Source organism: Mytilus galloprovincialis, chromosome 2 (genome assembly GCF_965363235.1).
Source record: "Mytilus galloprovincialis chromosome 2, xbMytGall1.hap1.1, whole genome shotgun sequence".
Lineage (NCBI taxonomy): Eukaryota > Metazoa > Mollusca > Bivalvia > Mytilida > Mytilidae > Mytilus > Mytilus galloprovincialis.
The window spans coordinates 85002502-85029991 of NC_134839.1; the positions used below are offsets into that span (position 1 = coordinate 85002502).

The window sequence follows — 27490 nt, forward strand, 5'->3', positions numbered from 1 at the left end:
GAGTTAAGCCTTTTTCAACGGATTTTTATAGTTTGTTCTTATGTTGTACTGTTACACCACTGTCCAAGGTTAGGGGAGGGTTAGGATCCTGCTAACATGTTTAACACCGCCTCATTCTGTATGGATGTGTCTGTACTAAGTCAGGAGCATGTATTTCAGTGGTTGTCGTTTTTTGATGTGTTACATATTTGTTTTTTGTTTTTTTTTTGTACATAAATTAGGTCATTAGTTTTCTCGTTTGAATAGTTTTACATTTGTCATGTTGGGGCCTTTTATAGCTGACTATGTGGTAAGGGCTTTGGTCATTGTTAAAAACCATACAGTGACCTATAGTCATTAATTTCTGTGTCATTTGGTCTATTGTGGCGAGTTGTCTCATTGGCATTCATACCACATCTTCTTTTTTATATTGTATCCTTTCCACCCATAGTGTTTACCTTTATTCTTAGACTCTTGCACCCAAAGGGTCATCATATCTAACATTCTTTCTTCAACACACATAGATGTCAGTCTAGCTTCAGCATCATGGTCCCAGCAATCTTCCATTGTATCTTTTAATGCCCGCACAGCCTGAAATGTTCATTTTTTTGAAAAAGTTGTATCATAAGAGACAAAATATTGTTATTTACTGCTTTTCTGCTAAGCATATAGCATTTGGGATGGAAAGAAAATAATTATTGCTCCGACTCTGAATAATATGTATTTTAGGGTTATTGTCTTTTGGTGAGTTCATGGATTTATCATGATTCATTTTGTGTAAGTTAATTCAGGATTGGGCATAAACTAAAATTTTTGGTTTGTCTTTTAGGTTATAGTAAGCCTGCATTTTAAAAATATTTGTAACTTGGGGTTAAGCAAATATTTTTCTATCATTAACCTTAAGGTTAACTTGTCATCAGATGTACTTGTTACAGCTTGCAGATAGCTAAGTAAGGTAAATAAAGTGCTTTGCAATCACAATTACCCATTCAAATACATCATAAAAGATTTAAAAAAGAAAATTAATACAATGTATTCCTAAATCAGCATAAATTTATTAGTAATTCATAAAGTAAATTGACAGCTAATCATCTCAAGACAATACATCATTTCTGTTATATACATAATTTAAAAGCAGTGCAAGAGAGGTAATCAATGTTTGGATAACCTCCCTTACACAGATTTAAAATTGTTTTAATTGTCCATTAACCAGACAGGTCTTTTGTGGATAGTTGTCTCATTGGCAATCATACCACATCTTCTTTTTTATAACCCTAGTTTTTTTCTGCTTTTTTGCCCCCAACTCTAAACGGTTTCAGTCATAACACCATAAAGCCAATCCTAACCATCCCTGAAACGTGTGGTATAATTTCAGAGAGATCCATACATTTAAACACAAGTTATTGTCTGGAAACTGGAAAAATGCTTATTCAAGCCTCTTTTCGGCCCTAATTCCTAAACTGTTTGGACCATAACCCCCATAATCAATCCCAACCTTCCTTTTGTAGTTATAAACCTTGTGTTTAAATTTCATAGATTTCTATTTACTTATACTAAAGTTAAATCCGGAAACCAACTGTCTTCTGAACGACGACGACGATGTGATACCAATATACAACCACAGGTCGTATAAAAAGGAAAGTATGTATTTTTTAAATACAATTCAAATGATACTCAGCAGCATTTTTTCACCATATTTAACATAGGTTTTATATAGATATGTGGTAAAATGATATCTTTTTTCTTGCTGTGATTTTTATATTTTTATCAAAAGGGTCATAAAATTGAGAATGGAAATGGGGAATGTGCCAAAGAGACAACAACCCAACCATAGAGCAGACAACAGCAGAAGGACACCAACAGGTATTCAATGCAATGAGAAATTCCTGCACCTGGAGGCGTCCTTCAGCTGGCCCCTAAACAAATATATACTAGTTCAGTGATAATGAACGCCATACTAAACTCCAAATTGTACACAAGAAACTAACAGTTAAAATAATACAAGACTAACAAAGGCATGCATGGATGTATCATCATTCATGTTTTTTTAAGTTAAATGAAGACTAGACATAAGCTATAGCTCTTCTGTGTCTTTTAGGATATTTTACATACACAGGAATGCCTTATAAATAGTCTTGCCAACCTTTTTGTTCTAAGGGACATGTTTGCTTTTACATAAAAAACAATTACCTGATTATAATCTTTCCATACTTCAGAAAACTTTGGTCTAACTTTATTACGGGACACCAGAATTTGCATTTCTTCAAATGTTGGATGTAGTCCAGCTTCCTTCTGGTATGGTAAGGTATAGTCAGGCACTGGTACACCTAAAATCAAACAAACTCATTTAATTTTTGCATACAGAAAGCATCTCAAATTTCAATGACAATATGGCCGTCTGTAAACTATTATGTCTGAGTCTTATTTCTTAGGCTCTGAACAAGGACTAAAGGTAAAAATTTGTAAGGGTTCCGCGGAACCCAGTGTCTCGCCTACTTTTGCTGTTAATCGCAGACTCAAAAAATGAGGAAAAACATCAATAAAAATTTCCCTCTCGATACTGTCTTTTGATTGAAAGAAGTTTGGTAAAAAATCCAGGATAGTTTATGAATCTAATAAATGTTGTATAAACTTTAACTGCAGACTGTATGTAATGTTAACTGGAAGAAAAACTAAGTCCATTGATAAGTAAAATACGGAAAAAGTGAATTTTTTTTTTACAAAATTTACTTCTGAATAATATCTTATGATCAGAAACAAGCTTCTGTCTAAGTTTGGTAGAAATCCAGGATAGTTTAAGAACATTATAAAAATTTTAAAAACTTAAACCACAGAGTGAATGTTTTGTTTCTGGCAAAAAAACTAAATCCATTTATAAGTAAAATACGGAAAAGTGGAAATTTATTTTTACAAAATTTTCTTCTTGATACTATCTTATGATTATAAACAAGCTTCTGTCCAAGTTTGGTACAAATCAAGGATAGTTTATGAAAGTTATTAAAATTTTAAAAACTTTAACCACAGAGTGAATGTAATGTTTCCTCGCAGAAAAACTAAGTCCATTTATAAGTAAAATACGGAAAAGTGGAAATTTATTTTTACAAAATTTTCTTCTTGATACTATCTTATGATTATAAACAAGCTTCTGTCCAAGTTTGGTACAAATCAAGGATAGTTTATGAAAGTTATTAAAATTTTAAAAACTTTAACCACAGAGTGAATGTAATGTTTCCTTGCAGAAAAACAAAGTCCATTTATAAGTAAAATACGGAAAAAATGGAATTTTATTTTTACAAAATTTACTTCTAGATACTTTCTTATGATCATAAACAAGCTTCTGTCCAAGTTTGGTAGAAATTCAGTATAGTTTAAGAAAGTTATTAAAATTTCAAAAACTTTAACCACAGAGTGAATATTTGTGGACGCCGACGGAATGTAGGATCGCTTAGTCTCGCTTTTTCGACTAAAGTCGAAGGCTCGACAATTATTTGCTATTTAAAAAATTTTTACTCTGACCTATTGACTGATTATTTCCCTTCTCAGCCCTGGGTTCTTAGCACAGTAGAGTGATGTGAAAAATAATCGCTAGAAACTAAGGGCACACTTGCTAATACAACAAAATTAACAACGTTGCCATAGGTAAATGAGTGATAAACAGATTATCAATGGTCATCTCAACTCGATTGCTTTTCTCACTTTCACTGTAACGGCTCAAGCAAGAAAATCAATCTCGTTTAGATGACCAACAATAATCTTTAAGCAGGGCACTACTCTAACAATTCAAAAAGCTGTGTGAGGTGAAAAGTTTCTTGATATCTTTTATGCTTTTTTAATAAATACTGGAACAATGCCATGGTCTTTGCCTGAATCCACCCATTTAGCAGAAGAAAAAATAGAAATTTCAAATAATGAAATCAATGTCATGAATATTTTCCAAAATCTTAGTTAAATGTTGTAGAAAATCTTAGTCAAAATATAGTTGTTTGTTATCTGATATCGCCTGTTTTTTTACATAAAAATAAAATGCAAACTTTACCATTATATAAACAAGTACATCTTGTAGCAATCTCCCATATCACAAGTCCTAAGGCATAAATATCTATTTGCTTCAAAGAAGTTTCCGATTCTCGTAGGTTAGCAGCACCATCCAGTAGTTCTGGAGCCATGTATCGAAGAGTACCAACCTTCAAAAAATCATATAAATATATATATTGTAATCAAAACTGGGAATACAGGATAAATTGTTAAAACAGGATATACTGTTGTCAGGTCATTCAAGATTGCATATTTTGGCTTTAAGGGTTTTTGCATAAAAAATAAACACATTTGTTCTAAAACCAGTTGATGGCATGATACTGATAATGTTCTTCTCATATATTTTATGGTGTATGATACTAAACCCTGAACTAGAACACATTTTTGTTTAGGAGCCAGCTGAAGCACCCCTTCGAGTGCTGGATTTTCTCGCTGTATTGAAGACCTATTGGTAGTCCTTTTTTCTGCTCTTTGGTCAGGTTTTTGTCACTTTGACACATTCCCCATTTCCATTCTCAATTTTGATATCCACCAAAAAATTTTGGAATTACTTTTAAAAAGTGGTGGAAATATTAATAGGATGTTTATTTTGCTAAAAAAAAAAAATATTGAAAAAAGCCATTCTTCAATGGATATTTTTCTGAACATATACTAGTAATATCTATAAAGCAGATAAAATATAGTTGATTTGGTCTGAAAAAAAATACTTACATCTTGCAAAGAAGCCTGTTCAGCACTTTCATAATGTCCATTTTTCATAAGTTTAGAGCCAACAGTGGCTATGGAAAACCCTAGATCTCCTATTATACATGTGTTGTCTGGATTTACTAGAATATTCCTTGTATTTATATCCCTGTGAGCTATTGTAGGCTTAAACTGATCTGAAAACACAAATCAAGTCAGTTTTATATATGTTGTGGACAAGATGTAAATTTGTACAAATTAAAACTTGTAGAGGGTTTTGTACTAGTTTTAAGTTTTTTTTACACATACCTTTTTGCACCAGGTGGTAAAAGTTTATCTTCTAAAATGTATCAGTTAAATGTCTTAAATTCAAATGTTTACACTTCAAATCTATGTTTCTTGGTATTCTCCTTGTCCTTAAACTGAAAATAAGGACTCCTGAATGGTTTAAATTCTAATTTTATTTTTCTCCTTATACCAAAATCATATCCATAAAAAGTCTTTTTGTGTTCTTTGTGTATTATGGTTTTGGTATGAATGCTCAGTATTAGACTGTATCATGTAGTCTTGGAAATATAAAATTTTAAAAATAAAAGAAATATTTGAAACAAAAGACTGTGCTTGCATCATCCATTTGTATTAATCAGTTCATAAAACACTGTACAAATTATAATTAGTATAACAGTACAATTTGTACATAACATATACTCCACACTCAATAAGATAGTTGTCTTTTCAGAATAAAGTGACTATTTTTGTTTCTGAAACCATTTGTTATAGTATATCTTCCCAATATTTAATGGCAAACAGCATGCAACTAAAAAAATGTTTCAAAAAAAATCTGCTTTTAAACTTTAAATGCTACACTTTTTATATACAAACAACAATGAAAATAACTCCTTTTGTATACTGCTGAAATCAAAACAATGTATTTTTCAATATAATCTGATCAAATAAGTTGACATTTGGTACATTCTTTTTTCTAATAATCCAGTTGTAATTTTTTTCTAAAGAAAAATTAGATTTCAACTTTAAAATTTCAAAGAGACATAAAAGTTGACAATGACTGCAAATTAAATGTTTTACCTCCTTTTTCTATCTGTGTGTGAAGATGAGAAAGTCCCTTCACAATAGTTAAAGCCATTCTACAAAAAGTTGACCAATCAACTGTGTTGTTCTTCAAATAGCAGTGTAAGTTCCCAACTGGACAATATGACAGAACTACCCAGTACTGTTTATAGCCTTCCATAGTTAATCTTTCTTCACAGCCATAGAATTTCAACAAATTTTCATGTTCCATGAAAGGAAGTGAGTATATATATTTTTCGTTTAAGTATAACTGTCTATGATTTGATTGAAACATTTTTATTGCAACATTCAAAGTTCCCATTGTTCCTTGCCAAACCTCACTATTTCTTCCACGACAAACCTGTTTTTCTAATTCAACACCTTCTAGTTCCATACCTCTTGGAGGCGGGGCTTCCACTAGGTGGAGTGAATCATTTGATGCTTTTTTAGAGACTAAACAAAGTCTATATAATAAGTAGACGCCCATTATAATTAATGCCACTGAAACAACAGAAACAAGGGAAATAATAATTGTCTTCTCCTTGTACTGGCTGTATTCTTCTGCCAAATGTTTAGCACCTGCCAAAGATATAAAAAAAATATCATAGTTTTAATTAAGCTTCTCTTAATATTTTTTCTCATTTTCCTGAAATAATGCTTTTTACTTTGTATATTTCACTATCATTATATATTTTTTAAATCATTATTTGCAGACTAGTGAACAAATATTATGATGAAGTATGGATGCTTTTAGATTCATTATTTTTACTATGTTACAATGTAATAGATATTTCATTAACAATAGGACCATTTTTTAAATCAAATTCCTTGTTTGCACCCTAAATACACGTGAGCACCAAATTATCTTATGAATCATTTATGTGATCTAAAGGCTATATTATGTCAGCAGAAAGCTTGATATAGTTCTATATGTAGTTGTTTTCATCAAATGTTTCAAAGATTTTTGTCATGAGTGGAATAAGTTGTTGTATATAAAACTTTTAGAGATCTCAATTGTTTATTATCACTCTCTGTGCTAATATTTAAAAATCTGAAAATGTCTTACCAGAATATTGAGGATCTTCTGTTGTATGCTGGGAAGGGTCATATATATCTGACATGTTTGTATTACATAAGTTACCATAACAACAGCAATATTTAGCTTTGGTAGAACGTCTGTTGGCAACACATGGACCTACTGTACAATACTTGTCATCAGATTTTTGCCAACATCCTACAAAATAACATCTAGATCTGTGATCAATTTACCTTACATATATATAATAAAAAATTCTATTGGATGTCATGTTATCATGTGACATGGAATAATTCATTTAATTTTCATTATAATAAATGGCCAAAAATCTACCCCCAGCAGAGAATATGTACCATTTATTATACTTCAGTTATCATTTTCCATACATGTATATAAAATAAGTACACAATATTTTCACTATTTTGCAAATTACAAGCTTTGAACTATTGGACCAATCAAAAATTTCCAACTATTGGACCTGGGTGAAACTATGTGACTTCAAACATCATTATATTTTGCGGAATTTAAGTGCAGCTACGTGATTGGAGGATTTTGAAATTAACGCGGATGTAACGACGTCGTGTTTTACCTATTGTATCTAGTATAGGGTTGACGTCAGTGCAAAACGTAGCCTTAGCATTTAAACATATCTATGTAAATGTTATGGTTTCAGGTTTCTTCTTTTTAATATTACGATAGTTGATTTATCACCGTCATTTATTGTCTGTGGTCTTTTTCGATATAATAAAACGCTTACTGACTGGATATTCACTGAAGAGTAAGTTTATTGTCCCTCGGATACAACTATTGCCCTCGACTAGGCTCAGGACAATAGTTGCTCCTCAGGACAATAAACGTACTGTTCCACTCATATCCAGTCAATAAGTATACTATATATTCAAAAACCTTTTGAGCTTCTTTGTTTCCATTCAAATAAAATGGCAACAGCCACATTAGAAAACCATGGTTCTTTTCAGGGCAATAAATATTTTAAAGAAGGAGTACATCCAAATGTGATAGATCAACATTATGTAGATTAAGGTTAAGTGCTCATACTTTATCTATTGAAAGAGGGTGATATCTAAAAATACCAAAGAAGAGTAGGGTATGTCTTTGCTGCAACAATGGAGACATTGAAGATGAACTACACTTTCTTTTAAAATGTTCCTCCTATAACTATGCGAGAGATAACCTCATTAAAAAATTAAATAATGTTCTATTGAACAACAAATTACCTTCTTTATCATATAACTTGCTTATATCAATTCTAAAGAGTAATTCCCAAACTATATTAAAAATTGTTGTCAACTATTTGAATGAATGCTTGTTGGTGAGAAACTCATTATTAAAAGGTACTTGATTTCTGTAATAATGTATATGCCTCTCTTTTATTTTTACATATTCCTCTCATAATTATCCACTGTCACTCCTTCATTTTATATATGTTATTGTAGTTTATCTTTAAATTTGTTTCCATAACCATTTATTGTCACTGCGTTAGTGCTAATAAAGTTATCTTATCTTATCTTATCTTATCATGTACCAGATATTTTAAGACACAAAATAATGTTCTCGCATAGCATTTTTGAAAATGCTTCCCCTGTTAATTTGGCATAATAAAACAATTATGGTTCTTAGATGGGTAAATATCAAATCCCCAAAATCCAGTGTTTCCCCCAGAATTTTTGGATAGTGCTGTGGTAAGCGCGTAATTTTCAACAATTCTCAGTACCGGTAACTTTGTGTCAGCGCGCGGTTTGTTTGTAATTGATTTGTTATGTGTTTTTTCTTATATTATGCTTTTGATGTTTTCTCTTGTAATGATGTCCTCATCATGCTCATAGAAGTTACCCCTTTGTTTGTTAATATTTTGGCTAGATATAGAAGAATCTTTCTTTCTCCATTGTAAATTCATATAATCCTCATATTATCTGTGTATAAAACCCAAGGAGAAGTCTTTTTCCATGATGGGTCTATACCAGACTGCCTATGTGAAGATTTCTTAGCACTAACAGGTGATGTTGCAGAACATGTAGGACCAACAATACAGTCATTGTCTGACAGCTTCTGTGTTTGGTTTTGTAACCCACTGTAGCAGTGTACTGTTAACCTTATGACGTTTGACAGGAATTGACATTTTTTAGCATAATGATTTCCATTTTTCTGACCTTATTGTTTTATAATATCCAAGCTGGACATCGAGAAAGTGAATTTCTCAAGTCGTATCAACTTGGGGTTTGTTTTTCTAATCATATCCTCTAAATTGTTTTTGTCAAAGTGTTTCAAAAGTTTAAGAAATGATAAGAAAAGGATAAAAAGAGGGACTTGATGATGTAGAGACAAAGATTACCTCATAGCTTCCCATATCAGCAGCCCAAAGTTTGTTATGTCAAAATTTACCCTGTTTTATAATGCGGATTTCTGTATCGTTCTCTCTATTTAGGACTTGCCATACTGTAAAACAATAATCATCACCAGGGCACAGAACTGTTGAACCATCCTTTAATAATGTTCCTGGCAACTGGTCAACTTCATAGTCCATGCTGCCATTAGATTCCTGTCTACTATTGTCATGGTAACCACATTTGGTTTGTAAACTATAAGCATTTTCTGAAATGAGAAACTTGCACCTCAGAATTTTGTTAGGAAATTAAAGCTTTCCCTTTATGTTACTATTAGGAAACTACCTACTGGCCTCTGTCTGAAAATTAGCTTGTTAGGTTCTTGTTGGTGGAAAAGTTTGTTTTCAGTTAGGTCTAAATCACTTAGGTTTAATGCTGATTATATTCAATTGATTTATCAAATCTATTATGGGAAACAACTATCAAGTTTTAAATTTGATAGTATCTTTGTCTTTGATGAATTTTATGCAGGAATGCAAGACATTAAGATGTTGAATCCTTTTACCATAAAATTATTTATCCGATCCACCAAGACAGTGACTGCCATCATTTGGTGTTTGTCATTCGACATAATTTACTTTGACTTAAGTTACAAATTGGGTAAAAAATGTCAAAATCATCCTTTAAGAGAATACTTTATTAAAAAAGATACATGAAAATCCTGCCAGCCAACCAAATTATCAAGGCATATTTTGTTTTCTAGATATAGCATAAGTATTTGATCAGTAAAAGTATATCAGTAAATGGGCATTAGCTACAAGATATGAACAAAATCAAAATATGATTTTTTATTTGTTTTTTTTCAATCATTAATGAAAGTGAAATCCTAAAATAATAATTTGTTTAGTTGGCAGTCTTTGGAGGTCTAGACTAAAATACACATGAAATGCTGATACAAATTATTGCCTACATGCATAGTAAATTGTTTAGTTTAGACTTTTTTATAATTTGGATAGACGTTTCAATATATGTTTAGATATAAATCAATAAAGGGCTGCGCTTTAGCGCATGATACGCCCGTTGCTCTTTTAACTTGTCTTTTATGCTTTAAATGAATTTATATGATCAACTAGAAATATATATACAAATCAAAAGGGATGTTACATTAATATATTCACCAAAGTTTCATAAAATCCCCCTTTTTTAAGTATAAAAATTCATTACTTAAGAAAACGTAAAATCTAAAATTTATAAAAATGGAAAGGGAGCTTATGTCAATAGATATAAACAATTTATCAAAGTTGCATAAAATTTTGTGAAAGTGTTAGTTATTGTCCCAAAATTGGAAAGTCCCCCCTTTTTTAAGCATAAAAATTCATAACACGGAAATGTAAAATCTGAAATTTATAAAAATTGAAAGGGAGCTTACATCAATAGATATAAACAATTCACCAAAGTTTCATGGACATTGGTGAAAGCCTTTTTGAGTTATTGTCCGAAGTGTTGAAAATCTCCCTTTTTTTTATGAATAAAGCCCCATAAATCCAAAACTTAAAATCTGAAATTTATAAAAATTGAAAGGGAGCTTACATCAATAGATATAAACAATTCACCAAAGTTTCATGGACATTGGTGAAAGCCTTTTTGAGTTATTGTCCGAAGTGTTGAAAATCCCCCTTTTTTTATGAATAAAGCCCCATAAATCCAAAACTTAAAATCTGAAATTTATAAAAATTGAAAGGGAGCTTACATCAATAGATATAAACAATTCACCAAAGTTTCATGGACATTGGTGAAAGACTTTTTGAGTTATTGTCCGAAGTGTTGAAAATCCCCCCTTTTTTATTAATAAAGCCCCATAAATCCAAAACTTAAAATCTGAAATTAAAAAAAAACGAAAGGGAGCTTACGTCAATAGATATAAACAATTCACTTAAGTTTCATGGAAATTGGTGAAAGTGTTTTTGAGTTATTGTCCGAAGTGTGGACGACGGACGGACGGACAGACGGACGGACAACGGTATACCATAATACGTCCTGTCGAAAAGACGACGGGCGTATAAAAATGAGAATTTGAGTCAAATCAATGAACATGAATTTGAAAGCTAAAGTCCCTTTAAAATTTTAAGTAAAAACATATCATTATTCTAATATACTAATGCAGTATATACTTGTGAGTTTCTTTTGACTATTGTCCCAGGACTCCACTTTTTTCTTGGCTGTTATCTGTTTGTACTCAACACCAGTAACCTTGGTAAAGTTCTGGTTACAGAGATCAGTGTAACAACAACAAAAATTGTGACTAGTGGTGCCATCTATGCGTTCAATACAGTCTGACCGTGCACAGATATCATGTGATCCCACATTCAAACATCCTGTAATATAAAATAAACTTATGCAATACTTTTCTATCAGCGATCAAATATAAAATAAATATCAAAAACAGATATACGTCTTGCTTTTTTGTAATTTTGATAGCATATATGCAAATGTTGAAATCAAAATTGCAATTTTCAAACATGTAACAGGCAAAAGCTTCAAAGTCAATGACTGAGGGGGTGGGTCCAAATGCTTATACAATTGCATAACAAATATCACTGACCTATACTAGAAGTTCCCCAAACACTGATCTATCAAATCACAAACTAGTATATTGTTAACAAAGCTTAAGAAACAGCACACTTTAATTAGGTATTGCTTTTTTGACATCATGGTGCTAAGACAAAATTAACAAGGTGTAAAATACTTATATTTTACTCAATTTAAAAATTGTGGGTCATTGTGACCTTATTTTGATGCAAGCTGTTATACCCCCTGAAAATGTTATGAGTGAATGTATAACTCTGATTATAAAACAAAGTAACAAAGAAAGGACAATATAGACAATATAACTTCTCTTTGATATGTTCTATTTCTTCAATCTATTTAAAACTAAGTAGTTAACTAAAACAAATCTTTGCATATTACCAAAACAAATGTGCTCTTTATCCTTATTTCCAGATATGTATTTACATGATATATGCCATCTGAATATTTTATCTTTGTCAGGGGGCTTTAGTACTAAACCCAATAAAGCCTTTTTCATAAAAATATAATGCCTTTTTTACTAAAGAACTGACTATTATTTGTTATAATAAGATGCATTGACATAGGTTTGTGGAAGTGCATTTTTTAAAATCATCTATTAACCTTATCTAAAAAGTGGTATTCCCAACTTTATATTCCCCACATACTATGTGGAAATAAGTGTATACATTTATTATATAATTCAGTTTGTTGACATGATGACTCAGACTATAGTGTTCAATAGTATTGATTGTAGTACATACCAGACTGATATGGATTTTTAACAAACTTCTAAAGCATGATTCATGCACAGTATACTGTACAGCTAGATTAGCTGACAATACCTCCCAATAACTCCTGTCCTATGTAAGACTATTTATAAAACTAATTCACCATGTTTGCTAACAGTTGTTATTGTTCAAATTTTGCACGTAATTTATTGCACCAATTTATTTTACAAATGAATGTTTGAAAAGGGGGGGGTATCATTACTGATGTTTTTTTTAAATTTTTGTAAAGAAAGTTATTGTTTGGTGACATGTAGCAAAATTTAAATTAAAAAAAAACCACTATTGAAGAATGGAGAAGTTAATCAAACTTATTTCTACCAAAAAAAATAAAACTCATTGTTAGCTAATTTCAGTTCAAATGGCATTACACTGAAGATATTTGTACTATATAATTGGACATAATAGTCACAAATAAAGAGTCTCCAGATGTTGGAACATCAACATTATGACTCTATCATAGACTACATTTAAAGAATTTTTCATAAAGGGGGGAGGCCGGGGCACTGACTGCTTAAAAGGGGACCCAATCCAGTCATGCATCAGTGATTACCTATATAATCAACCATTTTTTTCCAGAAAAGGGGGCCCCCGTAAACTCTCTAAGTCCGCCTCTGGTTATATCCATGCCTGTGTAAACATAAGACTATTTGATGAAGATAAATCTATTACAAGTCCGTGTTGCTTATTCTTTAGTTTTCTATGTTGTGTCATGTGTAATATTGTTTGTCTGTTTGTCTTTTTCATTTTTAGCCATGACGTTGTCAGTTTATTTTCGATTTGTGAGTTTGATTGTCCCTCTGATATCTTTCATTCCTCTTATAAGCTAGAAACTTGCAGCTCAAAGTCTAGGTTAGATATCAGAGCAATTCTGGTGCCACAACCATTTGTAGCAAGTCTCCAAAAAGGCTGTCAGACATCAGAGCAATTCTGGTGCCACAACCATTTGAAGCAAGTCTCCGCTGTAAGACATCAGAGCATTCTCTAACAATCAGTCTGAATCATATGTGCTTATGACTTTCTATTATAATACAATCTTATGACTTCCTCTGCAGCATATAAACTTAATATAAGCTTCCTCTACATAATACAAGGTTGTCACTGTTGTTAAAGGTACAATCTTATGACTGCCTAGACAACATGTATCTTATCATTGATTGATTGATTGATTGATAGATGTTTAACTTCACTTTCAGTACTATTGTGCTATTTTGTGGTGATTTATTGGTGGAGGGACCTGTAGTGCCTGTAGAGTACCAATGACCTTTGGTAGGAAATTAACAATTCTATTCTATTAAGATTGGAGTCAAGTGCACCTGGCACATGCTGTGTTGGAACTCACAACCTCAGTTTTAGCAGGCTAGAGATACAGTACTTTGACTACTCAGACCACTGGGGCATTGAGGACCCCAATATAATCTTGTGACTGCACATACTTCAAACAATATCTTATGGCTGTCTCTACATCTATAAAGTTCCTATAATTTCTGTAGAATCTGATACAGTATGTTAAATGTAACTGTTGTGTTTATGAACTATAGCTGTAAATGAATACTATTAAAGATACAAATCAGTCACAACTTGAAAGGTCATTTTTGTCTAACATTTCACTCACCAGCCAAGGATTTAATGAGAAGAAATAGCAGATAAAATTATCTTAAACCTGGCAAAGTAAAATTACATAATAGTCAAATCATTATGCAATCAATGTAGGGTTACAAAGGGGATTTCCTGTTGAATAATAGTTGAGTACAAATTTAAAAAGTGGGGGAAAAAATATGTTTTGTAAGTAGAAAATTCAGGTTTTAGGTTAATTATTTTAGCTGCATGAGATTTTAGAATTTTGGCAGATAGAGAATCTAAGTTGCGTCCTCATGATTGTAGTGTCCTCCTATATGTTGTGACAAATTAATTTCACTGAAAGGGGATGTAATTATTTCTGACACATGTAAATTATATAATAGACTGATTCTGTTCCAATTTATTCAACAACAGTGAATATATATCTCTCATCTACAACCTGGCATGCGATTTTTATGAAAAAGATATTGCTCATATTACATCATTATATAATTCAAGATAATAAGGACTGCCATGATTATTTTGTTTCATCAGAGAAATCTGAAGCTAGAAGGAAATAGACTGCCAATCCCAATGTAACATAGAATCTATACATGTTGCATTGTAGCTAATTTGTAACTCAAATCTTAAATCAACTCTTTTTTAAATAAGAAAATTGTAAAATTAGCAAATTTAGACTTGTCACATCTGGAAAAATATTCTAAACTTGGATTTTTGTTGTTGTTTTCTCAATATCCTCAATGATATATGGCTAAGTATTCAGTATAGTGTTGTTAGTGTGTGACAACATGTATGATTTTAAAAGTAGCTGTTTCAATCTTAATAACATGATTTTCTGAAAGGAGAATGATTCTAGTTTAGGGTTTTACATGTAAAAAGATAGTTATTTAGTCAGAAAACATAAAATTAGACCTAAATAGCATGTTGGACAGAGGTTATGTTGGACGTAACAGGACATTGAAAAATTGAATATTTTCCTTTTATATGAAGGCCTAGTTAATAAATATATCAATTTTTCTCTGACAGTTCATAAGATCTTCAATTAAAGTATATCATTTTGTTAAATTTTTCAAAAACTAACTTATAAGTTGGAAAAATCTTAAAATATGTCGGACAAACGGGGACATTTTTGGATGAGAATTTGTTCCATTTGCATCATTGAAAGTCAAAAACAAAATCAAAACTATGCTGTTTATACTAATATCTACAGCTGGTGTTCCTCAGCAAGAGGTAAAATGGTTCATTATTAAATAAATGGATAAAACAAAACCATAAAAAACTGTAGGACAAACATAGGACAGATTATATTCCCTGTCGGACAAACATAGGACAGAATTCATTAATTTACTGATCCTAATGGGAATTTAAAAATGGGCACCTCTTAAGAAGAGACTAGGAAGGGTCTGAGAACTATTTTTTAGTTTATGTGGACATGTTAGTTGTTAACAAGGTTCTTTTTACTTTTAAAAAGCTGTTACGTCCGACATTAGAAGATTTTGTCCTACGGTTCGTCCAACAGAAAATTAATGGACTCTTGTTACGTCCTAATTTTCAAAATTATGTCAAATTTAGACTGTCAACAGTTTAAAACCTCTTTATTTTTCATTTATATGGTAGTATTTAAGGTTAACTAATTGTCAAAGTAGAAGCGAAATTGATTCTGTGACTTGTGGTAGCCATTTTAGAGAATATCTTGGATGTTGGACGTAACATTTTTTTGGACAAATGTTGGATGTAACTTCCATCTCTTGGTTGGACAGAAAGAGTGTTCACCCCTTCAATGTCGTTGACCTCAAGTAAAAAGGAACAGTTGACAGCAATACCGTATGCACATCGCGATTGTCGTAAAATTTGTTGTCATAAACATTAAAAAAAACGTAAACTGAGTTGACAACTTGCAAATGAAAATTGAAATTTTCGCCCGTAACGGTTGGACAGATTTTTCAAGAGTAAACTTTAATGACAATTCCTGAAAAAAATAAAACTTTCTGCTGTAACTTCATGATGAATTATCACATTTTAGTTAATAAGCTCAAGCCTCAAGATATTTTGTGCATTTAATTGCCCTCTATTGTTACATAACTTATATATTTCATTTTCACATAGGAAGAAGACAGAAAATGTTAGTTCAACAACATGACCATTTAAAATTGTTTTTAATCCTTATTTTTCGATGATTTTTCATGTTTTAGTGTCCTTAACCTTGCCAACCCTATTGTTTTACCTGAAAATCCTTTTTACCTAGTTGCCATTCATACAAAAAGGTTAATAAAACAATTTTGATTTTGGGTCATTCGACCATGTCACAAAATAAGCATGCAAAAAATAGGGAATTCAACACTTCATTTATAAAATACTTTATTCAACAATAAACTTTTCATATGAGAATGTTTATATTATCTCTTCATCATGCAGTGAATTGTTTAGCTACCTGCATTAAAACTCAAAATAATTTAAAATATGAAAAAAATGCATTTTTCTGGGACACCCATTGAAACAGCACTTTACTGAATACTTAGCCATATAGACTACATAGTATGACAATTTGCTACAAATAGAACAGCGGAGATTACAACAAAAAACCACATGAAATTCTTTCAAGTCCATTTCTCAGATGAACTACAGAAAATTCAATAGCCGTAAACCTTTAAGTTCTTCACTGTTTAATGTCATAAAAGTATGCATTGCATAAGACAAAAAATAATATAAATTCTCCTAAAGGCCACAACTGTTCACATAGCAAAAGTATGCCATTATGATTTTTTTTCTCATCTTTTTGCAATAAAATTTCTCTCAGAAGACAAATTATTCATTTTCAAGTATGCAGCTTTTTAAGTCAAATCAAGGCTACCGGTAATTATTATTTTGTCTGTGATGCCAGGATAACTTTGTATATCAAATAAAAAAAAAATGATAATTACTTTTCCCAAATTAAGCCTGTAGACCTCTTCCTCTCTCCTTGCAAAAAATAAAATTCCTAACCCTGCACTAAGCAGCCATCACAATATTTTGATACTCCTGAATTGATTAGTATCTTCAGACATAAGACAACTATCCACCACTTTGATAAGAGTTCAAATGATGTGAATATAATAACCAGATACTCCGCAGGGCGCAGCTTTATATGACCGAAGAGGTCAAACCCTGAACGGTTGGGGCAAGTATGGACACAACATTCAAGCTGGATACAGCTCTGAATTTGGATTGTGATTAAGTAGTTGACACAGCATAGGTTTCTGACTCAGAATGAATGTGGTCTAATGAACTTTAAATTTTTTTTTTTGATTTTGAGCAATTTACTAATTATGCTGTTGAATATTAATCCTCTCAAAGAAAAAGTATTAAAAGAAATTTTCTTATTAAATTCTGAAATCTGAAATAAGAAAAAAAATTGACCCCCACCCCAATTTTTTTTTTCACTTCCCCCTTTCCCTTTTCCCAAAAATGATCTCAATTCAAATTTCTAATGGAGTTTGCAACAATAACTACTCATTTAAATACAGCATAAAATATTGAAATATAAAATGTCACACAGTCATGGTTAAATATCAATTAATAGTAACTTCTAAAAAAATAAATGGGGAATGTGTCCAAAATGACACAGATGATGCCCCCGCTAGCATATAGCATTATAAAACTCAAGAACTGTAAAAGTGAAGCTGCCAAAAATTGAACTTAAACTGAGTTTAGAGGTAATAAGCATTATATACACATTTAATTAAATTTGGTTGAGACAAACTTAAGTTAAGAGAACAGAAACTAAAAAATTCTTCAATTTTTCCACTTGAAAAGGGGCATAACCCTAAAATGGTAATCAAAGTGCTTGTAATCACTGAATGGTTAAGATTGCTTTAATTTATTAAAGTAAATATTGCATTGTATTTTGTATATGAGCCAGTCCATGCGAAAAGGTACAAAAATGAAAAATTTACAACATTCTAAAAAGTGTGCAAAATTATTGGTAGTAGACTTGTGATTTAAAAAACACATTTATTTTTCCTTCTATCATCAAGCTGTGAGCTACCCGCACCTGCAAGTGTTGAGAACCCCACCCCCTTATTAAGTTTTATCAAAATTTAATGATTTTTTTTCATATATTTCAATCATTTTCAAAGTACAGTTTAAATGACTTGATTTGCCACTTGTTAATGTTAACCCCGGTAGCAGTGGGGATAAGGCACTCGCTTACGATGCTGATATCAATGCAATCAAACAGGGCAACGGTTCGAATCCCATGCAACTATGGTTGATTTATATAATATTAAATAACTTAACTTAACTTAAATTTCAATTTCTAAAACACAAGATGTCATAGTTTTTGTATTTTCCCTCATGTTTTAATGTTGTCTTACTTTCTTTAAACCTGTAGAACTGACGGAAATAATTGACTTTTGTCTCTGTAGTGACATAAATTTTTTAGTTTCTGGCTGGTACAGCATTAGTCCGGTGAACAAATGATTTTACACTTGCTCAAATACCAAAAATTCAGATATTTCTAAGTCTTTTTCTGTTTTAATTGACAAATTCAGGATAGAATTGACAATCTTATGAATGTTTACATTAATGTAATTTTTTTTCGAATAAAATGTTTTTTCAAAAATACTATATCAAACTTTGATAACGTGTCCTGTAAAGTTTACCAAAAAGACTTTTTGTACCTTTTCGCATGGACTGGCTCATATAGCATTGATTTAAGTTGATTCAAATTGTATTCTGGACAAAGAAAGAAATCTCCAATTTTAAAAGAAGATTATATCAAGCATTGGTTTTAGTTAATTCAACAACCATTCTGGACAAAGAAAGATAACTCCAATTTATTGACTTGAAACTACAAAAATGCTTGTTTTTGGCCCTTTATTCCTAGACTGTTTGCCCAATAACCCTTAAAATATATCTCAACCTTCTACTTATGATATTAAACATTGTGGTGCAATTTCAGAACAATTGAAAAACTTATATACAACTTATTGTTCTGACACTAGATAAAAGCTATTTTTGGGCCCTTTGGGCCCCTAATTCCTAACCCATAGGGACCATAACCCCTAAAATCAATCCCAAGCTTCCTTTTGTTGGTACAAACTTTGTGTTAAAATTTTATTGATTTCTGTTTACTTATACTAAAGTTATTATCCGGAAACCATTCGTCTTCGGACGACGTGATACTAAAATTTTTCGCGGTCGTACAAAAAGATGGGTGCCACATGTTGAGTAGGATCTTACCATTCCATAGTATCAAAGATCACCCCTAACATTAAAATATTTAATGGGTTGGTGTTGCTAAGTATTTAGTTTTCTATGTTGTTTTATAAACTATTGCTTATTTTTCGGTGGTTTTTGTTTTTGCCATGTCATTGTCAGTTTGACCTTGACTTAAGGGTTTGAATATCCCTTTAATATATTCTCTACTTTAACATGTGTCTGTGTTTCAGGAAAATATCTAATATCTTGTATTGCAAATAATTTTTGTTGCTCACATAGTTTTTAAGATAGAGTGACAGACAAAAACACTTAAAGTGGTAAAATATAATATTTTTTAATAGCCATTTGAGTAAATAACCACCGGTCAGTACTATAAAGGGTCATTTGCTGGTTTCTGTCTTTTCAACATTTTGCATACTGGTTTGGCTGATTGTAATTACTATTTATAGTTTTACAGACTATTTTTTTATTGTATGGCCAAAATACATAAAGTGTTAAGGCATAAGGAGTCATTTATGATGGTTTCAGTCATATTGAGAAACCCTATTTCAGTCTTAAAATATTATTAGTAAACTGCACAATACAACCATTATATATTCAAGCTACTACAACCTGCAAACTATTTTCATGTCTTGTTTTTTACAATGATTGAATATATGCTTGCCAAGAAATTATGTAACATAGCCTAAAAAAATGTGATTAGAAACCGTGATGAGTTAAAGCTTTTGGTACAATAATTAGACATGATCAGGTGTTTTGTCAAAGAAAATTTCACATCTCAGACTAATTTGTCTTCTGGTAATAGTTTTCTGGTGACTTGATGGTATGATCAGGCTGGATTGCAGACTGACGGAGAAATCTATTACAAAGCAGCTAATGAGTTTCACAAGACTACAGCTTATTGTAATAACAAGAATAATCAAAATGTCATAAAATCATAGTATCTTCTTCAATTTCAATATATCTACTTAGAAAAACAAATACAGCTTTTGCAGATTAAGAAATGAACAAAACAAAAATGAAAGATAAACACAATAAATTTTAATATTTGTAGTAGCACAAAGTTTTTTTTAACATGTATTTGCATTTTAGTTGTATTTTTCTGCACTAGTACACATTTAAGTTCAGGGGACAGCTGAAGGGGCTTCAGCTGGTCTTCCAGGTGCAGATTTTTAGCTGTGCTGAAGACCCATTTTTGGCCTTGGGCTGTTTTATGCTCTTTGGGCGGCGGTTGCCAATTTGACACATTCCCTGTTTCCATTAAAATTTTATTCCACTTGACCCATATATTTCATTTCTTTGCAGTGTGAGTTTTTTTATCAGTATGTGGCCTAAAAACATGTGTATACAAATAATAGAATCTGAAGCAAGATGATGTACGAAATAATTTAGCTTTATACCATTTTCAAGACAAAACAGTCAACTCAAACATGCCTGAACAAAAAATGGTGAACCATACTTTCTCTTTTCAATGAATTTTTTACCATTTTTAGGATTTTTTCAACAGCAAAAAGGTTGCCGGGGCAGAGATGCAAATTTATAATTTAAAATAATCAATCTTTTATCTTCCTGTGGATTTTTTTTGGTTGAATTTATGTTTACATGTTATGCATGTATACACCAAAAAGATCCACATGTCTACCATAATTGATTGTGTTGTGAAAATTTTAAAGTTTACAAAAATCTCTGCAATTAAAGCATGAAGCCTAAGATTTTGCATCTCATTCAATATGTATCAAAATAGGGGTAAAATTTTCATTCAAGGGCAATTACTCTTGCATTTTGTAAAGGCTGGATTTAAGGTTTCAGTCCACATTGACTCATTTGCTAGTATTAACATATTATTATTCCTGAAAAAAACCCACAAACATGGATACAACTTGTCTTTAATGACAATTACTCCTATAGGCATGATTAGGCATGTTAGGGGTCATTTGACCTTTTCAGCCATCAGACTTATTTGTTTAAATAGATCTTGATTTGCTGATAATGTTTACTGCTTACATTTTTGCTCTATCTACATGCATGACACATATTATATTCTGCTATAAATTCAAAATTTGATAAAAATCATCTGTCAAGGGCTATCTATGGTCAAGATATTAAACCAAAAACTGTGAAATTTGATTAAAACAGATATTTCTGACGCATCAACTTGGAAACTCTTCCTGCTTTTGTTAAGCCAAAATTTGTAGTTTTGCTTGTGAGCACTCAACCCTCTCCTAACCTAGGACAACATTAGGACATACATGTACTGTAAAAATCTGACAAAAAAGTTTAAAATGGCTTGAAATATCACAGGATTCTTTGGCAGGTTACATGTATCAGGTGTTTAATTTATATAATAAACATGTACATTAATGATTTTTATTTTGGTCAACATACTCCGAAGTTTGAATGTTTCCTCAAATACAGTTCTAGCAAAATTGTTTTGGCAGTTCATTTCCAGCCACTGAGACAGGTCTTGAAAGAAATAGTTGTATCACTGGATACTTAAGCAAACAATTATTCTTAATAATGCACATGTGTCATTAAATCCATAATTACCCTTGAGCTTCAAGACCTAAAAATTTATATTTGTTTCTTATGGCTAAAGGATTTTTTCCCTTATAAAAAAAATTAAAATAAAATAAAAAATTAAATATATATTTCCATTTTGTTTTACCATGAAGGTCTACCATATTTACCTTGTTCAGTTATAGTTTCTGTTTCATTTACTGAATCCCATCTTGTAAAACATGATTGATAATCACTATGGCAACGGACTGTAGGAGACTTAACCAATGGTAGTTCTCTCTCATTGGGATGGCTTGAAATGCACACTCTGCCAGAACATTCTTCTAAAATTATACAATGGAGAGGGGATGATTTAAATAACTTACTATATTATTTAAAATTAGTTTTCTCATTATATATGATTTCATCACTGATAATACTGGTAAAATTAAATGCTATCATAATTAAGGACTTTCCTCTATTTGAGGAAAGACCTTATTGTTTTTTGGTGTTATATTTCTTTAGCAATGAGGAAGCACTTCCTGCTTTTTCAGTGAACAACATTTTTTTTTTTTATAATTTTAATTTTTACTTAATCATTGTTAATATAGCTATGATATTTCCCCTAACAAATTAATATCTTGTCATTAGTCAGAATTTTGATTATAAATTAAATTGGTATATCTGATCATGAGATGATGATCAAAAGTAACGCCCAAAAAATTACTAAAATTTGTCTGTATTCTGAGCTGTACTTGCTAATAGCTTTTTTGAAAGAAAGTTTAGATAAACTGATACCTAATACTTAATATGTACATGTACACAAGTTAAACTTTTAAAGGTACATTTTATGTAAGTCAAATAGATTTTTTGTCTAGATAATGATTATAAAATTGAGTGTCTGCTTGCAATTATACATCTCAAAACTTACCAAAGATATAGACTTTGATGAAAAGATGATTCAAAGAAAATAAAGCATAAAGAGTAATGGTAATAGGCCAAGCTGACCTTCTCTTGTGTAATTTATTTAAAAATTCCTGATACTAAATTTATAATGATATTTTAGCTTTATACATTGTATACATAGTACACTGTAACAAAAATAAGTCAAAATTGTGTCTGCAAACTGTTTCATACATACATGCGGGATTTTCTAACTGTGTTTAAGACCCATTGGTGGCCTGCTCTTTGGTCAGGTTGTTGTCTCCTTGACATACCAGTATTCCCAATTTCAAATTTACATGTATATTAAATAATTTAACTTTTCCTGACAAATGCATTTGCATGAACATAAAGATGATCCAATACCCTGTAGTTTACATGTTCAAATGTTCACGAGATATTAATTTCGATCTCAATTTGAAAAGTGGTCAGTTATACATGTACATGTACATGTCACATCGAATTTGTATTTAAAAAGCACGATATTGATATGTACTATTGAGAACATTAAGATATAAATATATATATATTCTTGACAAAACTGGCCAAAATTTTAAAACAGATACTGATAAATCAGATTTTTTTAAGTAAATTTCTATTGAAATTGCCTTTTCTTGATCAGAACATCAGGACTATTTATGCTAGGTGTATACACATACTTAAACAGGATCTATAATTATAAATCATAAATATTTTTTTGGCACAAGCAAGTCACAAACTAGAGACTCTCAACATCTCAAGAGCCTGTATCACTCACCTGACTTTACTTGGGTTTTTGAAATCATATAAAAAAAGATAAAATTTGGCTACAAAGTAACAACACTTGGCCAGCACCTCATAAGGAAAGGAACATTCATGCTATGTTTGATTTCATTCAATTCAATGACTCTCTAGGGTCCTATGTTAAACTAAGTCCCCCACTGGCAGCAATCTTGGATGATGGATCGGCTACAAAGTATCGACATTTGGTCAGCATCTCATAAGAAACATTCATGCTATGTTTGGTTTCATTCCATTCAGTAGTTTTTTAAAAGAAGAAATTTGTATGTATTTCCCATAGGGACCTATGTTAAACTAAGTCCCCCCACTGGCGGCCATCTTGGATGTTGGATCAGCTACAAAGTAACAACACATTGTCAGCATCTCATTAGGAACATTCATGCTATGTTTGGTTTCATTCCATTCAGGGGTTCACTAAAAGAAGACATTTGTATGTATTTCCCATAGGGTCCTATGTTAAACTAAGTCCCCCGCTGGCAGCCAACTTGGATGATGCATCGGTTACAAAGTAACAACACTTGATCAGCACCTCATAAGGAACATTCATGCCATGTATGGTTTCATTCCATTGAGTGGTTCTCTAGAAGAAGTTCAAAATGTAAAAAGTTAACAACGACGACAGACGACGGACACCAAGTGTTGAGAAAAGATCACTTGGCCCTTTGGGCCAGGTGAACTAAAAAAAGACTGTAAATAAAAAAAAATTTAAATAACGTATTTGAGCAAATCTCAAATTTTATATATTTATAGCAGATAAAAAGGTTAAAATTATCTAAAAATGGAACCACAGAGACCTATCATCATGATCATGTGGAAACGAAAAATTTATTAATTTTCCATTTGTAACAGGGCAAAACTAAAGAATTGTAAAAGTGATGCCACCAAAATTCAAACTTGTTTGTATTTTGTGGTAAAAAGCATTGTGTATAAGTTCCCTAACATTTGGTTGAGGCAAACTTAAGTAAGAGAAAGGATACTAAAAATACAGCATTTTTTCATTTGTAAAGGGACATAAATCTAGAATGATTAAAGTGATGGCAGATGCCACTAAAATTCAAACTTGATCTCTGTTTTGAGGTACATGTAATAAGCATTGTGAAGGGCATAAAAATACCAAATATTTGAATGATAAGGCTATACATGGATATCTCCCTTGGTTTTACTACATATATGTAAAAACATCTATGCAGTCTTCATAGTCTTGTACATACACAATAACCATGCTAAGAACTAAATCTAACCTGAAGTGATGAGTAAACCAAATGCTCCGTAGGGCGCAGCTATATACGACCGCAGAGGTTGAACCCTGAACAGTTGGGGCAAGTATGGACACAACATTTAAGCTGGATTTAGCTCTAAATTTGGATTGTGATTAAATAGTTGACACAGCATAGGTTTCTGACACAGAATGAATGTGGTCTAATGAACTTAAAATATTTTTTTTGCCTTTGAGCAATTCACTATGCTGTTGAATATTAATCCTCTCAAAAAAATGTTTGAAGAAATTTTCTTTTTATTTATGAAATCTGAAATGAGAAAAATTTTCACATCCCCCTTTCCCTTTTTCCAAAACTGATCTCAATTCAAATTTCTAATGGAGTTTGCAACAATAACTACTAATTTAAATATATCATAAAATATTAAAATGTAAAATAAAGTGCTTGTTATCACTAAATGGTAAAGATTGTTTTAATTTATCAGTTGGTAGTAAAAGTGAATATACATTGTATATTGTATAAAACAATGATTTAAGTTGATTCAACTACTATTCTGGACAAAGAAAGATAACTCCAATTGAAAATTTCTTGCTATTGCACAATATTGTGCAATTAGATATTTCTTGCTATTGCGCAATACTGTGCAATTGAAAATATTTGCTATTGCACAATACTGTGCAATTGAAGATTTTTTGCTATTGCCCAATACTGTGCAATTGAAAATTGCTTGCTATTGCACAATACTGTGCAATTGAAGATTTCTTGCTATTGCTGAATACTGTGCGATTGAAAATTTCTTGCTATTGCACAATACTTAATATAATAATTTTGGATCCTGATTTGAACCAACTTGAAAACTGGGCCCATAATCAAAAATCTAAGTATATTTTTAGAATCAGCATATCAAAAAAGCCCAAGAATTCAATTTTTGTTAAAATCAAACTTAGTTTAATTTTGGACCCTTTGGACTTTAATGTAGACCAATATGAAAACGGGACCAAAAATTAAGAATCTACATACACAGTTAGATTTGGCATATCAAAGAACCCCAATTATTCAATTTTTGATGAAATCAAACAAAGTTTAATTTTGGACCCCGATTTGGACCAACTTGAAAACTGGGCCAATAATCAAAAATCTAAGTACATTTTTAGATTCAGCATATCAAAGAACCCCAAGGATTCAATTTTTGATGAAATCAAACAAAGTTCAATTTTGGACCCTTTGGGCCCCTTATTCCTAAACTGTTGGGACCAAAACTCCCAAAATCAAACCCAACCTTCCTTTTATGGTCATAAACCTTGTGTTTAAATTTCATAGATTTCTATTTACTTATACTAAAGTTATGGTGCGAAAACCAAGAATAATGCTTATTTGGGCCCCTTTTTGGCCCCTAATTCCTAAACTGTTGGGACAAAAACTCCCAAAATCAATTCCAACCTTCCTTTTGTGTTCATAAACCTTGTGCTTAAATTTCATTGATTTCTATTTACTTATACTAAAGTTATTGTACGAAAACCAAGCATAATGCTTATTTGGGCCCTTTTTTGGCCCCTAATTCCTAAACTGTTGGAACCAAAACTCCCAAAATCAATCCCAACCTTCCTTTTGTGGTCATAAACCTTGTGTCAAAATTTCATAGATTTCTATTCACTTTTACTAAAGTTAGAGTGCGAAAACTAAAAGTATTCGGACGACGACGCCAACGTGATAGCAATATACGACGAAAAATTAAAATTTTTGCGGTTGTATAAAAAATTAGGTTCTTGGGACACAATAATTGACCTACTTACAATAGGATGACACACTACTTGCTGAGATTTACCCATGTTTAAAATGTTCATTTATACAACAATTCAGTTAAGCTACCCAGTATAATTATCATATACAATGTACAAAATGTACATGCCTATCAATCATTATTGCATACATAGATAGAAATAAGAAGATATGGTATGAGTGCCAATGAGACAACTCTCCATCCAAATAAAAATTTATAAAAGTAAACCATTATAGGTCAATGTATGGCCTTCAACACAGAGCCTCGGCTCACACTGAACAACAAGCTATAAAGGGCCCCCAAATTACTAGACGTGTAAAACCATTCAAACGGAAAAACCAACAGTCTAATCTATATTAAAAAACAAGAAAGGAGAAACACATATAAATTACATAAACAAATGACAACTACTGTAATATTTTGTTATTTAATCAGACTGCTGACAAATAAAATAATTTTACATCTTCAAAATCTTATAACACATGTCTTTCAAATTCTATGTCTATCTCTAGATTTGCCTTACGTTACAAGGTTACACTGACTAAGACTATTGAAAGTTATATTCTAATATAGCGGATGTGGTTGAGTGGTCTAGAGTGCTGGACATGAGGCTAAGCGATTGGTGCTGTAGTGTGTCAAAGGTGTGAGCTCAAATCCTGTTGTGGGACAAAAATTTGTCAGCACAAAAATTTAATTCTAACTCTGTTGTACGTGTTTGCTTTTCAGACTTATATAAATATACATGTACATGTATCTAATGTACTGATTAAAGTTTTGACAAAAATATTACATTTTTAAAATGATAAAACAAGTGACAAAATGTATGTTATAATTAGGATGTTAACCTAGCTGCCACATTCTTTATGTACATGTTCCAAGTAAGGAGCAAAATATTAAGTTGTTGTCATTGGTTTCTGAATGCCTCTTTTTTTTTTACATTTTAATTTTATAGCACAAATCATGTTGTTTGTTTCCCATATTGTCATTCCAGTATCTTA

General features: G+C 31.4%; 1 protein-coding gene across 2 annotated transcripts in view; it reads right to left on the reverse strand.

Annotated features, from left to right (window-relative positions):
* LOC143064667 (uncharacterized) overlaps nucleotides 1–27490 on the reverse strand; it is a 35896-nt gene that overhangs the window by 6377 nt on the left and 2029 nt on the right. For both annotated transcript variants that reach the window (XM_076237659.1, XM_076237658.1), the window contains 9 exons: nucleotides 21965–22117; nucleotides 11316–11519; nucleotides 9203–9412; nucleotides 6833–7000; nucleotides 5785–6345; nucleotides 4726–4895; nucleotides 4016–4163; nucleotides 2170–2306; nucleotides 438–570 (listed from right to left, as the gene is read on the reverse strand). In XM_076237659.1, coding sequence (XP_076093774.1) covers nucleotides 438–570; nucleotides 2170–2306; nucleotides 4016–4163; nucleotides 4726–4895; nucleotides 5785–6345; nucleotides 6833–7000; nucleotides 9203–9412; nucleotides 11316–11519; nucleotides 21965–22117 — 1884 coding nt within the window. The remainder of the gene's footprint in view (nucleotides 1–437; nucleotides 571–2169; nucleotides 2307–4015; nucleotides 4164–4725; nucleotides 4896–5784; nucleotides 6346–6832; nucleotides 7001–9202; nucleotides 9413–11315; nucleotides 11520–21964; nucleotides 22118–27490) is intronic.